The following is an 18,072-nucleotide window of genomic DNA, read 5'->3' on the forward strand; positions in this document are numbered from 1 at the left end:
TTGGCTCAATCAAATGAATATTGATAACTTTCATGAATGTGTTATTAATTTCAGGCTACGTTTTTTTAATTTGACGCTTTTTTTGGTTGATAAATAAATTAGCATGAAGTTTAATTCATGATTTGATCTCTCACATGAATAAATGCAGAATAAAGCTCTTGAAGGGGGAAAAAAATATGCTTCAGAATGGATGAAAACACACTGCCCCGTGGCTATGAAGAGGCTATAGAAACTTCACGGTTGAGTTTAAACCAATTACGGTTACAAAAAATAGTGCACTGAATAAAAAAACATAGCATTCTGCAAGCGCACCATTCACTGGGTTCTGGTGAAAGGAGTCCACAAAGTGACGGGGATTTTCCACGGTGTATTTGAGGTCGCGCGTGGTTTGCGAGCCCGTGCCCTCTCCCCAGACGCCCTTCTTCTGCGCCTTCGCCTGGTCTTCCAAGTCGCACAAGCGGGCTTGGTCTTGGCTGCACATAAAAGATGAAGATTTCCTTGTTATAACCTTATGATATACAAATTCTATGGGAACCTCATTTGCCAGTAAAAATATGATAATTGGTTTTTTACCCTTCTATCTGGCAACAAAACTGACACCTTTGTAAAAAGGTGTAGATGCTTGCCCCGAGCTCTCATACTCTGATGGTGCATTGTCTTTGAGTTGTGCGCCTTTTGGCGTCATCTGGTCCAACCCATGTGAGACTAGGCTCTAAGGAAAGCTGTCTCGGGTGTGGACCAATCAACTTCAAGGACAGTGCACATTATCAGAGTTATGTCTTTTGTTTGTATTATGACTGCAGGTATTGCGGTCTATGCAAACATGACTCCTTGTAAAAAGGTGTCAGTTTTGTTGCCAGATAGAAGGGTAAAAAACCAATTATGATATACAAATTGTTGAGACTAAAGTGCTATTCGTGAGCACCAATTATTTTAAGCCCTGCACAGAGCATATGGGTGTGGTGGTGTGGTCAGCACAATGCCTTTGATTCCCCAATGCTGATGTTTACAAATTAGCACCAGGTACTCATTTAAGGGTCGAATTAACCAAGCACACATATGCACACACAAAGCATGCACAAAAACAAACGACTCCCTCGCGTAGCCATGGTAAACTATTACGGAAAGTGTTTGTTAGCAAGCGCCTATTATGGCAGGTACATCACACGAGGATGAGCAGCTTGCCCGCCTAAATCGTATGCCCAATTTTTTTAGTGTACACACTGCACCAGGTACTCATTGTAGGCCACTGTGAATTAAGGCTACCACTGGGCTAGTTTTAAATAACCAATTTCCTTTGCCTTGCATGGCTAGGAATCAAACACGAGTTACCAAGATTAGGGTGTGCTCTGCACCAACAGCTACGTGATCACTCCCAACTACGCACATCAGGTCACACACGCGTGGGCATGAAATATCTGCATTCACAGAAACGAGCAAAGCACGTGCATCAAATTGCAAATAAACAAACCGCACAAAGCTAGAGCCTGCACCCCCCCCCCCCCAACTGCCTTTTCAGCAAACCTAACCAACCATGGCATCCACACGCCAGCAGTGCCAATACCGCGTAATGTCAGAGACCCCTCTCTCTATGAAAAAGAAACTGGCCAATCGCTCAAACGCGCACGCTCGCAAGCGAGCGCGCACGTGTGAGCACGCACAAGCACCTGCCTTATTCACATAAATGAGCGTTTTCTTCTCGCCTGTTGGGTGAGCGAGAATTTTTTTTTGGAATGCATACATATACATATGTATAGTGCACTGTAAACAGGTTCATGTTTAAACACCAAAACAAATATATAAACGCCCATTTGATTCAAAAGGGTCGTCGGCTTGAAATCCACTGTGGATGGATTTCAACTGAAGTCTATATAGCCCGCTCACCGTGGTAAAGGAGTAGCTAATGGATTTGCGGACACTGACTTTTCTCAAGTCTTCAGTGCCAGATAACATGGCTATGAGGGATGGGGAGGCGTTTGGGGCAGGCTTCACCACTTTGAATCGATTAGGCGGTGCAGAGAGCACAAGTTCAAAATGCGGCGCTGCTTTCGTCAAAAGGATACGAACATTTTGTTATCTGCTCGTGGAAGTACCCATCGCTTATTGACAGCATAGCCCCCCCCCACTACCCCCCCGAATCCCCTCTCCCCACCACTGGGTACCCCCCCCCCATCACACGTCAGTGACAATCCAGTATGATTTACATCAAACAAGTGGGTACTCCAATCTCTTCCGAGATGTCTCGACATCTCAATACCCTCCACAGGGGATCTCTAGGAGCTCCCTCTAGTGGAAGCCCTTCTGCCAGCAGTGACGTGAACATGTAATAGCAGGGCTGCACTCATATACTTGTAATTAACATGAACCAAAAACTGAGCAATGGTTCCTATATGAGCATATTGTTTGCATACAAGTCATCTGGATTCTACAGCATAAAATAATTTTCTAAATAATGTACTGCCCTCCATCAATCCACTGGTGGATAAAGACCTCTGCATGCCATGTCAGTCATGGGTTTTTTTTTACCTTATTTTACCACGCTGGTGAAGGAGGGTAGGATTGCCACGGCTGGTTTAAATATCACTCGCCACAGATGTTAGCCGTCGCTGGGGAAAATAAAACTAAGGTAGCCGGGGCTAAGTAGCGCCGCACGCACGAACCACTGCAGCACCGCCCCTCCGGTGATAAATCTCTTCCAGTGATTCGTGTGGTGGCTACAACAAAACAATCATTCCACAAGTCTCAGGAGGGCAGGTCTGGCCTATCAGCCAAACTCGCATCTATAGGGGCCAAAGTCTCCCACCACCCCCGCTCCCCAGGATTAAGTAGTTACCCTCCTTCGCTACTGCATTGCCACCAACTGAATTCATTGCCACTCGCCTTTGCAATTCTGTAATTCATGTCTGGTCACCGAAGTAAAGAGAGGTTAATTGTATTGTATGGCGGTTGTGAAAACAATTCTAAGTGTATAGCTCTTCGGCGTGTTTTCCGGTTAATATCGCGCATTGCTCCGCATCATGTCCGTTTCACTCCACGGTATTCGCAGTTTCTTCACATGCACAGTGAAACGCCGGACATCGTGCCGAACAACACACGATAGAAACTAAAGCCATGTTGGAGAGCTATGCGGCCACAACCGTGAAAACCTACGCAGTAGCAATAGTTCCAAGTATAGACCAGCGTAATGTAAGACCCTCGAAATCGAAACTCCAAAGACTGCCCATGGATCAACTTGGGAACATGTGTCACGTGTCTTTTCAAGAGCATGAGAGTATCGCGGACAGTGGGTATGCTGCGGAAAAATTATATGCACTAATACATTTGGAACCATTCCCCAAGGCTCCAGTTTGTTGGAATGCTGGTTTGACGGAGTGGCCGACGCTCACAAACCGCAGATTCTACATTTCCTAACAAGTGAACATGCCTGTCCACATACATAAGCATATCGCCATAACGGCCAGAAATGCTCTAAAATGATGTGAAAATCAATGCCCCAATATGACATTTTAATGCCTAATATATTCAAACATGTTATTACTTTAAATGTTGCTGTTCCAATAAAAATTGGAATGGCGTGCGAGTACATGTTCGTACCGTCCAAAGAAATTTCACATGAATGAATTTGTTGCAGTTGAGAACCATTGTTAAGCCACTGCTAGATGAAGGCCCTCTCCATGGCATGTAGCTCAGGGGTTGTTGTTTTGACCATACTTCACGACGTTAGTCAGCGGATGTCGGTGGAGGCAGGGAACACGTGTGGGAGCACAGACGTGAAATAGAATGGATTTTCCTGCACTGTTCTCTGCTGCCCACAACACAGCACTGCAACCGATAACACTCGTATGTATGTATGCTGATATTCTTCCGCACCGTACGTAACCAACCATGTTAATCGGAGATGCGAGGGAAAGACAAAAATGCATTTTCAAGGTCATATTTTGTTGTCCTGCACTTGACAATTGTGATTTTGATTATTAGTATTTCTTCAACATGCATGTAACTTAAATACACAAAAGACACATTGTCAAGAAAGTAAATTATGCAATTAAATGAATGCATGAAAATTGCACAAGCACAAAGTGATATTCAAATTCTGGAATAACTTTGCTCGGTGCATTTGAAATGATGCATAAGCTTTGCTTTTCAGACATGTGACTTGGGAATCGATTGTGCTTTCCCTTGTAATGTATAGTTAATTTCAGTTTACGAGGTCAAACAACCATAATAGGCAGTGCTGTCTCTTATGTAAGAGTTGTAAACTGAGAACAATAGGATACTAAAACATTAGAAAAAATACAATGCGTTTATTCTATTTTGACCAAAACACAGCTTTTTTTTAACTAAAGCATGGGAAGAAATGTTGAATTCTTCCAGCAGCAAAAATTACATTTGAAAGATTACCATGCACTTCACACATCTAGGAGAATGTGGTATTCTATCATAAAAGTAAAATAAACATTATCACGGCACTAATTTGTCCCAAACAACTTAAAATACAAAAATATTAATTGTTTAACCTTACAGACTGTGTAGGTAACTTTTTTTCTTTACGGTTTCTGAGCACAGGCCTGAAGGCCCAAACGCTGAGTGACCAGTAACAAACAGAACTACCGAAGGTGTAAGAGATAATACATTTCTTGAATTGGTTGAGAACTTACTAAAACTAGTGTGCACTTCCTGGCCACGTGAAGTCACACGCGTCACTCGACTTCTTAAAGCCACAGCGCCATGTGCACGAACGTTTTAATGGCACATGGGCATCGTGACATCATAACGTCTGTACATCATCATTATCAGCCAGGATCTGTCCACTGCTGGATGAAGGCCTCTCCACACCACCACCACCACCATCCCCCAAAGTCATGTGATGCAACAATTCATCCGAGCTCCGGTACACGAGCTTATCTCCATGCTCCATCTCCTCGGTGGACATCCTCTCGGGCATGTTTCTCCTTGGACTGCCACTCGGTCATTAGTCTCCACCACCAACTATCATCCCCACTGACTTTTATTGTTAACAGTCAACATAATAATGAAGTGCACACTTAAGGCTATCCCAGCAAAAATTCTGATTTACAATTGGTTTCTTCTGGGTCAGACTGCATGTTGTTAGGTCAATAAGAGCCATCACCCTCCACCACCCGACACAGCCAAATCAAGTTGTCATGTAGAAAAATGTGGCAATCGATTTTATTTTCCAGCAAAACGCTGAGCTGCCAAGATCCGGTGAGAGCAGGTGCCTTCAGGGTGATTGTCATAAGCAAACCACTCCCAACTATACTACCAAAACACATCGTTGTTACGTTACTGGAAGAAATTTGTCGAGCATTGCCTTTTGTTTAACATCGTCATCATCTTCAGCTACGAACGTCCAATGTTCAGTGCAACGACGCGGCAGCTCAAAACGGCGCATGGAGCCCCTTGTGGCTACAGATGAACGTACGATACCACGACAACGTCTATGCGGCGACGTACTTGCTCGTTCGGATTCCCTCTCGGCGTACGGACACCAAGCCCTCAATCACCAAAGACTCCGTCACGTTCTCCCCGCTCGTATCTGCGGACGGGAATAAGACAACTCAATTTGAGCAACGCAAAGCATCTGCGAAACGACAAATCTGTGAAACTACGATTTTTGCAGTTGCCTAATCTCTGCAAACCTGGCAATTGTCTAGAAAAGGCCGTGACACAATGCTGGTCAGCAGTCCTGGCCAACAAAGTTTGATTTCCGGCCATATATAACCCCTTCCCATTCCAAGACGTCTGCAAGTTGCAAGGGTGGGTCTCGTTCATGGCTCAATCTCGGAACGCGCAAGTGATTAGCGTTAATTGTATTTAGAGAGGCGTAGCACTGCTATTTTTAAAGACATTGTCCTGTACTCACCGCAAAGAACTGTATGTAACGACACAACCACACTCTAGGATAGCTGGCGCCAAACTGTGTCACACGCCCTCCCGCTTGGCCTTTTACTTCTGATTCCGTTCCGATGACGTACGTTAACATGAGCATGCAGCGACATCCGAACCGGTCCTGGGCCTCCTCTTCACCAATCAGCACGGACCACAGTGGTGAATTATGGTCAAACAATCCCCACAATCTACAGTGTGGGGTCGTCTTCTTCCAGCGACAAGATTCACAAATCGTTGAAAATTATTATCATTACTGTATTATTGTTTCTTATTGTACTGCCCAAAACGCACACTTGTAAATGCAAACACCATGAGCAGACATGGATATAACGAAGATCAAACTATGAGTAAACGCATATGCACCCTTGATGCAATGTCTAATCTTTTCAGCAATTTGTTTATTGCTGGGGTTGGATCATTTACACGATGTAAAAATGTCACGTGTTTTCGTGATTACAAAAGTAACGTCACGCGACAATGATGCCACTTTCCGTGGGAAAAGCGTAGGATGTGAAGTGACCGAAGTAACATCACGCTCAGTAACATATTCTAAGATCAATCTAAAACAATTTGTATTTTCATTTGTGAAATATATCTAGTCGAATTTTTTTGTTTTTTTCTACTTAAGAGTAAAATCCTGTAAACATCTCTGAAAAATACAGTAAAACCTTGGATTGCAAGTAACTTGGTCTGCGAGTGTTTTGCAAGACGAGCAATTTTTTTAAATAAATATTAATTTGATAAACGAGCGAGGTCTTGCAATATGAGTACTGTAGTACGTACAGTATACGCTTAGTCTGCCGAGCGTCACGTGATCACAACTGAGCCGATGGTTCTTCTCTCTCTCTCGCTGCGGGATTGTGGGTAATCGTATCCCATGCTCGGGTCTCAGTCGGCGTGCCTCACTCGTATAGCCAACATCCGTGCGAGCGTATACTGTTTACTATAGTGTTGTGACCACGAGTGTGTGCATAAAGCGTTTTTTTATTTTGTGTCCAAGTGTAGTGACTGTTCTTTAGTAACTGTACTGCAAGTGAAAGTCGTCCTACACAATAACCCTCCTTCTCCTCTCTCTCGTCTCCCTCACACCAGCCACGATAAAATTTAATTTATAAATTTGATTACTTTATATTAAATTCAAATCATGAAAATACAAAAAGTTATTTTGTATTAATAATTTTTATATGAATACAGTATGTTTGGGTTGTGGCACGAATCATCTGAGTTTCCATAATTTCGTAAGGGGAAATTCGCTTTGATATACGAGTGTTTTGGATTACGAACACGTTTCTGGAACGAAATATGCTCACAATCCAAGGTTTTACTGTACCTTGTCGGAGACAGTATTTTATGAATTCGAATTAAAAGCCAAGCAGTAATTTTTGTAAGCTTTTTTTTCCAACAAATAAATATTTTGCTATGCTTTTGCTAAGATGTGGTGAGGGGAGAACATTCGGTCTCACCTTTACCGATGTAGACCATTCCATATTCGCGCCCGGCAGGAGCCTTGTACTCCACAACGAAGCACACCTCCTTCCCGATCAACTTCTTCCGCAAGAACTCGCGTGCTGGGAAAGCCCACGGCTGTTGGGCGCAGCAATAAAACAACAATGATGGGGGGAGGTCAGACCCAATTGCAAACACCAGTCCCCACTATCGACGACAAGCAGTCCGGATGGAAAATGTGCACTTAAGGTTGTGCCACTGCAATCCTAAATTTTTCAGCTGAATATTTCCAGTACGAATCAAATGGAAAAAAGCCGTTTAAGTATTAAAGGCTGCCACGTCTACACACTTCTTTTTCTTGTGGCTGATGTTGATGTAGAGCAGTGTTCTTCATTGCAAGGCCCGCAGGCTACTAGCAGGCCCCTGGTGGCCTTTAGTGCGGCCCGTGACAATACACAAATGTGAAAACACCTCATCATGCTGTCAAACCCAATGGTTTGAAATGTGTGGCAGCCCTCACACCGACGTCTTATCGGCAAAAATGCCCCCCCTCTAAAATGAGTGAAGAATACTGATGCATAGCAACAACTAACATCTTACATTTGGATGATTGAGCCAGATAACGGGGTCAGGAGTAGCGGGAGTACGTATTGCTGAGATGCCTCGTTCATATTTGTGAATCGAGCAACGAGTTGTTATACATGTTCTATGGTCTGTTCTGGAATGATATACAACACAACCGCGGAAGACCTAGGTTCGTTTAAGTTACAATTATGCATGACATACATTCAGTACCTTCATGATAGAAATAAAACGACAGTGACAACTTGTTGCCACTGTGGAGCAAAGGAGCAACTTCAGCGGGGGATGAACTTGAGATTAAATGAAATGTAACTTATTCAAGGCTTTATTCCATGAAACATCCAAGGAGGACATGGAAAAACATCTTTAAAATTCAGTTTGCCTACGGCCATAATGTCCTGCTGCCAAATGCTGTTCCTGTTGGACACGAGTTTTTACCATGCACATGGGAAAAAAGACGTGTTTACAGCAGCTGCTGCTATACACGTGGCAGCAGACGAGCCACACTTGCACATGCTCAAAGCAAACGCAGGCCGGTCAAATGGAAACACCAGCCATCTCCTGCAGCCCCAAAGTGCCCCCACCTATAAAGTTACACACGTGTTAGTCCGAAGCCAAAAATGAAAACACATCTGCAGAACGCACATTGCATCAACAACAAATTGTTTGGCAACTGACAAACGCGTTGAGTATCGAAAGAGGACGGGGGGGGGGCGGGAAATAGGTAAATTTTTGTTTCATTCACGTACTTGCTTTAGCCCCAAAAATCTTGAGTTACAAAATTCGCAAGTGACAAGTGAAAAGCGAAATCTACTTTCGGAGCAATAAAATTCGTGTTACAAAATTGGCCCTCTCAGACGCAGCTCCGTGACAGTCAACGGCATCATCCACCAAGCCCGGACACAAATGCTTCAGTGGGTAAAGGTACAGTCCTGCAATTTCTTGCTCATGCCACATCTGGTGGAAGGACCTCCCTCTAAAGAGAACTCAAGAAAGCCCGCCTCTAGAAGGCATTTATACTATTTGGCTATTTGCCACACATTTTCCAGTTGCCACGTATCCAGGAAGTGGGGGTTACCCACACTTTACCACACCACACACAATGCACTCGGTGGACAGAAGCGGAAGGGATTTAAGAAACGTGCCCATACTTTCGGTGTTCATATATACAAGTAGAGTATCTGTGGTTTTTCACACCTGATGATTGCTTGTGTTGCAATCGAAACGTCGTGAGAATTGTATTGTTTTATTTTTATTATTTTATTATTTCCCTTCTACGTGACTTTACCGAAACAACCGAGAATATTCTGATTCTCTCTCTCGGTGTAATTCCATACATGCTCTGTTGCACTCCTTTCAGCTTTTGTTTCATATACTTTGTTCAATGTCCAAGCTTCTGATCCATATTTCAGTGGGAAATATGGACAAAAAAAAAAATCTTATTTACGAGACAAATTTATTGACGGCAGACCCGGGATTAAAATGACAAAAATAAGGAGGCGGACGAAAACAGATTGCAGTGATTTTGGAAAGTTCACCACAAGAATAAAAAGCAACTCACCAAAAGTTAAAAGTAAATGACAAGAGGCCATACTTTTAAATTCATGGGCTTGTTATAATTACGTAAACAATGACACAAATATGCTTTTAAAAGAAAAACAATGAACTCATAACTTTTTAGGCTTCGACTCTTTTGGGAAATAATTAACAGGAATTATTTCAGATTTTCTTGTGGCTGGATGACGAAATTCCCAGCAAATGCAAGGCGTGTTTGTTGTCCTTCACCCGCACCTTCAATTAGCACGGTTGGCTACATACGGTGCGGAAGAAGTTCAACACACATACACACTTCGTTAAGCATCCCCCCCCCTAAGGCAGTGGGTAAGTTTTGGAGTGACTGATTGGCAGGGAATGTGCTTTTATAGAGTGCTGGCATTCATATTATGTTTTGTATATATGTATGCATGTGTTCGCATGTAACCTACATGATGCAGACAGCACCGATTAAAATTCATCAGCATTCTCATTACGAGGGACGTGTTAAACAACAGTTCAACAGAGTTAAATTGGTCAACTCATAAAACCTATACACTGTAGCGGGTCACGAGGAATGCAGTATGGGGGAAACCATGATGCAGCCAAACGTAAGAGCCAACAGCAATGATTCAAAATTACATGTTTTCACTTCTCAGACATCAGTGCTCGATCTGCACGTTTGAAGTTTGTACTCGGGCGCATTTTGTGGAGTTTGGCGAACCGTAAGCGACTCGCGTCACATCTCAAACATTTGAAATGGCCACCTCCAGCAGCAGCTTTCCCTGTGAGCATAGGGTGACTCGGCACCAGGCCTGCAAACAAACATGAGTGTACGAGTAGGGGAGCGATGATTGCTAACTGGTATCCCAATTGCATAAAAAGTATGTATGTTCCGCACCGTACGTAGCAAACTGTGGTAATCGGAGGTGCGAAAATGCAAGTTATGTTTCCAATTTGTCAAATTTTGGACCATGACGCTGACACACAATGGGCCTACCCATTTTTAAATTATCCGAGAGGATCTTCAACGCCAACTGTGAAGCGGACAACTCGTAGTTGTATTTTATGGTTGATACACCCACAACAATAACCAGGGCAGCCACAGGGCATCAACCGCCAACCCACGCAACGAGCTCGGCGATCTCACTTCCGCCGAGCCACATCCACCATCACCACCACCCCACGCTTGATAAAGGCGCTCCCCTTTGGGTGCGAGCGGAGGCCCTGTGGCGCACCTCATCGGGGATGTCGCGGGCATCTGGCTGGCTGAGCGCAGCACGGCGGGCCAGGGCGGGCGCCCGCACGTTGCTCAGGTTGATCTGCCGCTCAGGCGGAGGACCCCCCCGGGGCTGCCCGCGGACGATGATCGCGCCGCCGGAGAGCACCTGCGATCCCGGGTGCACAGAGCAAGAAGAGGGCGCGCACAGACAACGCGTTCGCAAAGTTAACGAGTTCGTGGGGGGGCGGGGGGGGAAATCGCACCGCACAAGAAGATTGCGTCACGCTTTACAACACGCATTTTTTTTTGTCCCAGGATGTATTCAAATAGGGCAGTATGGAAGCCGGCAAGGGTAGCTTTCGGCTTTTGGATATTTGCAAACGGTTGTTTTTATGCTGGTTTGTGTCTCTGGGTTTTCGTCGATTTGGCCGGTTTTTATTTGGGTCCTTCCGACCAACACCATTATATTAAAGTTGTGTCCATATTGGATCAGCTTTACGAGAGTTAGTGCCCGATCTTACGGACGGACAAAGTGAAAGCACGAATCTGCTTAACCTTGGTTAAAAAAGACGTTAAAAACACAACAGCGTGTAACCTTTCCTTCTCTTAAACAAAAGCTTAATTTGTTTGCAATAAGAGTCCCAGCTAATGACTCTTTGTCTGATCAATGTAAGCCTGAAAGCCTTCGATAGTCATTCAATTATCCACGTAGTTGCTAATAATGGCATATATCTCTTAATGGTGTTTAACACTTGTTTTGTAATGACTTGTTGGGTTAATACAGAAAGAGTCAACACTGAGCTAATCAACCAAGTCGTGCATTCAAGATTTCTAACCCCGTTCAATTCACAACAATCGTGAATTAAAGTTAACTAGATTCTGAATCAAACTTAGTGGAAATTCCTTTGTAAGGAGTACATTGGGTACTGAAAGTAATGTCTTCAAATGTTGCTCATAAATTGCCCATCCGGAGCAAGGTGTACAATGAGTCTTGCTCTGTGAATAGCGGGATAAGTGGCGCTTCATCGAATTCTGCTAACGACGATTCAATTTACGCATTATTTTTGTGGGTGACGTTTTCATTCAGCAGCCCTAAACAAAGTGTTCCCCTTTTGTTTAAAGTTCACCACCACTAGTTATGCATTACACTTGCGACAGGAAGATCTTTGTAACCAGATAAAACACCGTTGAGCCCCCATACTACGTTGGTCTCTTTCGTAAGGGTTGAGTTTTTAATAATTGACAGAACCATTGGGAAAAAAGTTTCTACGTTACAACATTTTCTTCACCTCATTCAACTCTACTATCTGAAAATTCCTAAACGGTCTTTCATCGATATTTTACTTCACTGCACACCACAAACCAAACAGTATACTCCATATAGCCTATTGCAATGCTGTATTACATAACATTACAAACGTCCAAGTTTCTTTGGCACTGTGGAACAGTAGGCAAAAACACCCTCTCTAGTCGAGTCCCTTTCGCCAGCAGTAGCGTGAGTAGGCAATTGCAGAGCTGCGCCTTTTGTTTTTGCTCTGAACCCATACAAAATGTAGAACTGTACTTGACCACTGTTATATATTTGTAATTACGTTTTAGTATATTGTTTACACACTACACGTAACTATGTGTGATGTGAGAGTACACAAGGCAGTCGTTGTAAGATGTCAATTACCTCGCCTGATACACAGGAGGTCGTGGGTTCGATCACGACCCTGACGCCTGCTTGTTATGGATTTATATTTGGAATCTGTGGTGTTTCTCTCCCCGTAGTGGCGTGGGTTTTTCTCCGGGTCCTTCGGTTTTTTTTTGGGTCCCTCCACAGTTACAAATCAACGTGCGTTTAAGAGTAATTTGGCTGCTATAAACACATTTCCACGTGAATGCGTTTGCGCTTATCATTTGCGATAGTCAGGGTCGCTTCAGAAAAATAGATGCATTAAGCTCAGTGGGCCTTACCTGGTAAGGAAATAATAAAAGAGATAATTTACTTTAAACCGGGTCTGAGTTTAAACTATTTGTCGATTAACACGAGCCGGATGGCGGCCGGGGGGGGCAGCAAACTCAAGAAAAAAACTTTTTTCAAACCTTATAAACTCAAACGTAATATTCATCGTATGGGGGGCGATGAATACTTGTAATTCCAACACGTAGATGAAGGCATAATTGCGAGGTGAAAACATTTCATTAATCGTTAAAAGCAGAGTAGTGGCTTGGCACATGGGAGGGGAGACACGTCAATGGCGAGGAGCGATGGTGGCCAATGGTTCAGAACAGAGTTGGTGGTGAAGGGGCCCTTGCCAAAGTGGAGAAAAATATAGAATATCCATAAGAAGAGGAGACACGGGAACGATGAAATCTACAGCTTTGTAGCTATTATAGTGCCGGGAAGAAGATGTATATATTAGATCGCGACATTGCCGTGTCCACGTTGGCATTTTATCCAGCAGTGGATTTGCCCGCGGGCTTGGTGATAACGGGCGCCGCGTTAATTTAGACGCATTTACGGTAGTTTTTTTCTCAACTTAATCTCTACTTTATTGCTAACATATGCTGCAAACATTCGCGGTTTTGTTTCTTCTTAAAACCTTTATTGCGCCGAACGATGGTTAAACAAAAAAAAATTTAGGAGGGAAAATGATTTTTTTTAAACATTCGCTTCGACTTTATCAGCCAGTCGGCAAAGAGTTGGGCTAGGTGGTGGTGGGGAACGAGAGGCGATAACAACAAATCTCGTAACAAACAAAAAATGTTTAAATTATTGTCAAAATCTTTGCAACGTTGTGTGGATGTCAAAGGGGAAACGGAAACGCGTGGCGCACATGGCCCGGCCCAGACTCCCACTACCATCATCACTACCATCATCATCACCATCATCACCATCATCATCACCACTACCATCATCACTACCATCACCACCACCATCATCATCACTACCACCACCATCATCATCACGGGCAGCGGTAACAACCAAGACCCCCCACCCACCCACCCCCATTGACTCCCGTAGTGCCAACGTGTCCATACATCCCCCACCAGCCGGCGGGGCCTTCACTTCTTTACCCCCCCCCCTCCTCTCTCTATACCCCTACAACTTAGTGGATGGGCTTATTTGTGTCGTGTGTTACTGCAAAGATAGTTGATTGTTGTTGTTGTTGGTGGTTAGGAGTTATAAGAGAATTGCACGAACGACTTCGTGGCGTGAAACGTGTCAAAAGTCAAAGCTTTTTTAAACCAAATAAATTTTAAAAACCCACCCCCCGCTAGAAACGCGACGAGTGTGGGCCGATTTAAAAAGAGTTTTCTTTTTTTAAACATTCACAGCGGACACACACACAGAGCTAGAGAGATAAAGAGAGAAATATTTCATGGCTGTGGCAAGACAGAGGAGGAGGAGGAAGGCCCTCCCGTTGGTAGCACGTGAGGTGGTGATGGTGGTGGTAGTGGCTTTGGTTGTTGTTTGAGGCTGAGCAAGGAGGGTCTCTTTGTCCGCCTCTCTCTCTAACCCTCTCTCTCTCTCACCTGCTTGACGATGCCGCGTTGTGAGACGGGTTGCGTGGGAGCCGCCATGGTTGTCTGTCTGGGGGGGTAGGGGGGGAACTTGGTGGTTGCCGAGCAAAGGAAGTGAAGGCCGCGGCAGTAGCAGCGCCACCACTGATCCACGCCGAGCCGAGCGCGTAACCACGTCCGGGACGGAGGTTACAGACGTGGCACCGCCTCGAACCCCGTCCATCACTTCCCCCCCCCCACCGCCGCCGCTACCGCTACCGCCGCCTCCTCCCACAACGTGCTCGGCACGCCTCCCTCCCGGCCTGCTGTCTCCACTCTGCGCGTCACCGCAAGGATGATGGTGGTGATGGTGGTGGTGATGGTGGTCATGATGGTGGTGGTGGTAGTGGTGATGATGATGGTGGTGGTGGTGGTGGTGATGGTGGTAGTGATGGTGGTGGTGATGGTGGTGATGATGGTGATTATGATGGTGGTGCGTTATATGGGTGATGATGATGATGGTGGTGGTGGTGATGGTGGTGGTGATGATGGTGGTGATGATGGTGGTGGTGATGATGGTGGTGGTGGTGATGGTTTGGTGCGTTATATTGGTGGTGGTGGTGTTGACGTGGCTTTGGGGTGGGGGTGGGGGTAGCGGTTAGCGCGCTGAGCTACGAACTCGGCGACCCGAGTTCAATTCCCGCTCACGGCCAACACCGGTGGCGATTTGTCTGAATCGGTCCTGGGCACCCCTCCCCCTAGGTCGACTCGGCCTCAAATGAGCACACCGGGTGGCGATGTTGTGAGCCACTTCATGAATCCCAATAGACACTCATCCCCTCGTGTGCCTTAATAGGTGCTTGCTAACAGCACTTGCCTCTTAGGTCTGTGCAGGCTATACGGGCCACCTTTGACTTTGTTGAAACGTGGCTTCGGGGCACGGGATGCACGCTGCCACGAGAATGTGCGTCTGGGGGTCACGCCCCCCCCCCCTCGTTCACAGACCTAAACAAATCTGTGCATTAATAATCATCGTTTTTGAGTTAGATCGCGTTATTTATACATGTGTCGTAACCCTCCACCACCCGACACGGCCAATCAGCAAAAAAGTGTCACGTTGACAAAAGACAAATAGTTCACTGCTTTAGCCCACCGGTGTGTTGAAGCGTGAAACCACAACATTTGCAATTCGCCAGAATTGTGAATTGCCCGATGATGCTGGATGCAATTACCAGCGAAACGTCGTATTCAAAAACTGTAAATGTTGTGGTTTCACGCTTCAACACACCGATGGGCTAAAGTAGTGAACTATTTACAATAATTAGTAAATGTTGTGGTTTCACGCTTCAACACACCGATGGGCTAATGTAGTGAACTATTTGTCTTTTGTCAACGTGACACTTTTTTGCTGATTGGCCGTGTCGGGTGGTGGAGGCTTACGACACATTTATAAATAACGCGATCTAACCCAAAAACGTTGATTATGAATAATATTGGTCGCGAAAGCCTACGTGTTAAACAAATCTGTGCATCTACAACAAAAAGAATTATTAAAATGATAAGAACAGATGCTTCACTTGATCTTAGCCAAAAGGCCGAGGAAACGATGGGGGGGGGGGGGGAAGAATTATCAAATGTATCATGGGACCTTTTTTCCAGGACCAAAGTGTGAAACATAATAGGTTTTACCCTTTCTGCCAATAGAACAGGTGTCAAGATGTTCAAACGCGTACTTGCTGTGAACCAGTACATGTGGTTAATGCACACTTGATTCCTTGTGATGGGTATCTATTTCGTCAGTTTAACACGTAGGCTTTCGACACCAATACAATCCGTATTAGAGGGTTGTTTTGGGGTTATATCGCGTAAATATAAATGTGTCGTTAAACCCGCCACCAATCGACACAGCCAATTAGTAAGGTTTGTCACCTAACATGCCTGATGATTGTGAATATAGGTGAGGCGACAGCCAGATTTGACTGTCGCCTGATGAAGCTAGTTGTAATTACTAGCGAAACGTCGTACTCAGATTGTAAATGTTGTGGCTTGGCTCTCCAACACACCGGTGTGCTGTACGAATAACGAATTGGCACGTTCTGTTTACGTGACAAACCTTACTAGTTGGCTGTGTCGGGTGGTGGCAGGTTTAACGGCATATATTTACACGATCTAACCCAAAAAAACCTGAAATATGGATGATATTTTTGTGGTTTGAACATCTTAATACCTGTTTTATTGCCCTAAAGGGTAACCCCTATTCTTATTTTTCGAATTGTAAAAGATGTTTGCATATTGTGAGTATAGGTCAGTCATTTAAAGCCACTGGGTAATAGCCAGAATGATTGAATTCACAGTACAGTATTTTACTCTTAAATTATTGTGAAAATCATTTATAGAAATCAGAACAACACAATCATGATTGATGGTGATCTTGACGTCGTCTTACTCATGAACTGAGAGGCAAAAGTTCTAACATCTCATGTGCTATGAAGTTGAGCCATTACCCGAAACGTTGCCTTTTTTTTCCTTTTAAGGCGACATTGTTATTTTAAAAACGTGTTGAGTGTTGTTGTTAATTGTGATTGTATACCACTGCCAACGCAGCAGCAAAATCTTGTGCGGGAAAACTCACCGTACCAATTCAAGGTTGGGTATAACAGTGTTTTAAAATAAAAGCAAATGGTAAAATGTCATATCGTGAAGAATAGATGTGCTGCATTTAAGAACGATATATTTGATTATAACCGGCTAAGAGAGTCCATTCACACTTCAAGCCTCTTTCAAGTAAAATCTTGGACACAAAAGCCAATACCGTACACTCCAATTAAAGCTAAGCAGGCACATCCCTGCAAAGGCCTATTCATGATGGAATGGCCTCTTATGAGTCCAGTTCATCACGAAAACGCATTGATCATACGTTGAAGTAGGCTCTGAAACAACACTGTTTTGAGTCTGTTGCGAAACTGGCTTAGATCCAGGGATGAATCTCGAACATGAGCTGGTAGCGTGTTCCAGGTCGTTGAGCCAGAGACCCAAAAACTCCGCTGGCGGGTACAGCAGCAGGTCGCCGTGAGCCACGGATCGTAGTCGGAGTCGATTTGGGTCTGTTGAAGCTGGTACGCACTGATCGGCGAGATAGGACGGAGCAGATGGATGGAGACTCTTGTGGGCATAATTAGTCCGCGATCCTGTATTTATTTAGGTGGCCAGTGCAGCTCATCGCGTATCAAAGCTCGTGATGGGATCATATTTCTGTTTCCTATCAGACGAGCTGCAGCATTTTACAACGACTGCAGTGGCCGCAGGTGAACGGAGCTGGCACAGCCGAAGATGGCTCATGCCAGTAAGTCCACGTGGCTGATGAATGCGTGGACGAGCACCATCGGAGTCTCCGCAGATAGGGCACGACGGACCGTGCGCAGTTGTCGAAGCTGGTAGAAGCACCGTCCAGTCAGGCGCCTAATGCGAATGTCAGTTCACTATAGACAAGGACAACAAGGCATGTTGCCTTGGGGGCCGTCCATAAATGATGTCACGCACCTGGAGGGGGAGGGGAGTCAGACATTTGTGACGATGTGTGACAAGGGGGGGGTGGGTTGAGAAATGGGACGTCATGTCAAAATGCGCAACTTTAAATAAATATAGACAACACGTTCTACTTAATTAAATAGACTTTTTAATAAATGTTTCCTCCAAACAACATCAGAGTGCAGCGCCACATTAAATACGCACTACAATGACAATAGTTTAAAGCGATTTGAAGCATGTTTTTTTTTTATTTTGGAAAGGGGGGGGGGCAGAACTTTGTGAGGTCATATTTGAGGGGGGTCTGACTTTTTGTGATGCCGTGTGACGAGGGGGGGGGGGTCAAAAATCGTCCAAAATCGCGT

At 44.7% G+C, this 18,072-nt stretch overlaps 1 protein-coding gene and 1 pseudogene across 1 annotated transcript in view; both read right to left on the reverse strand.

Moving 5' to 3' along the window:
* SND1 (staphylococcal nuclease and tudor domain containing 1) overlaps positions 1 to 14,430 on the reverse strand; it is a 219,741-nt gene extending 205,311 nt beyond the window's left edge. Inside the window, exons 1-5 of the mRNA XM_078859092.1 lie at positions 14,216 to 14,430; positions 10,710 to 10,859; positions 7,374 to 7,494; positions 5,476 to 5,557; positions 313 to 473 (exon numbers count right to left, since the gene is read on the reverse strand). Coding sequence (XP_078715218.1) covers positions 313 to 473; positions 5,476 to 5,557; positions 7,374 to 7,494; positions 10,710 to 10,859; positions 14,216 to 14,263 — 562 coding nt within the window. The 5' untranslated portion in view covers positions 14,264 to 14,430. The remainder of the gene's footprint in view (positions 1 to 312; positions 474 to 5,475; positions 5,558 to 7,373; positions 7,495 to 10,709; positions 10,860 to 14,215) is intronic.
* Positions 14,431 to 15,673: 1,243 nt separating this feature from the next.
* LOC144934002 (U2 spliceosomal RNA) lies at positions 15,674 to 15,790 on the reverse strand (annotated as a pseudogene).
* Positions 15,791 to 18,072: the final 2,282 nt, after the last annotated feature.

This window comes from Lampetra fluviatilis, chromosome 8, assembly GCF_964198595.1.
Source record: "Lampetra fluviatilis chromosome 8, kcLamFluv1.1, whole genome shotgun sequence".
Lineage (NCBI taxonomy): Eukaryota > Metazoa > Chordata > Hyperoartia > Petromyzontiformes > Petromyzontidae > Lampetra > Lampetra fluviatilis.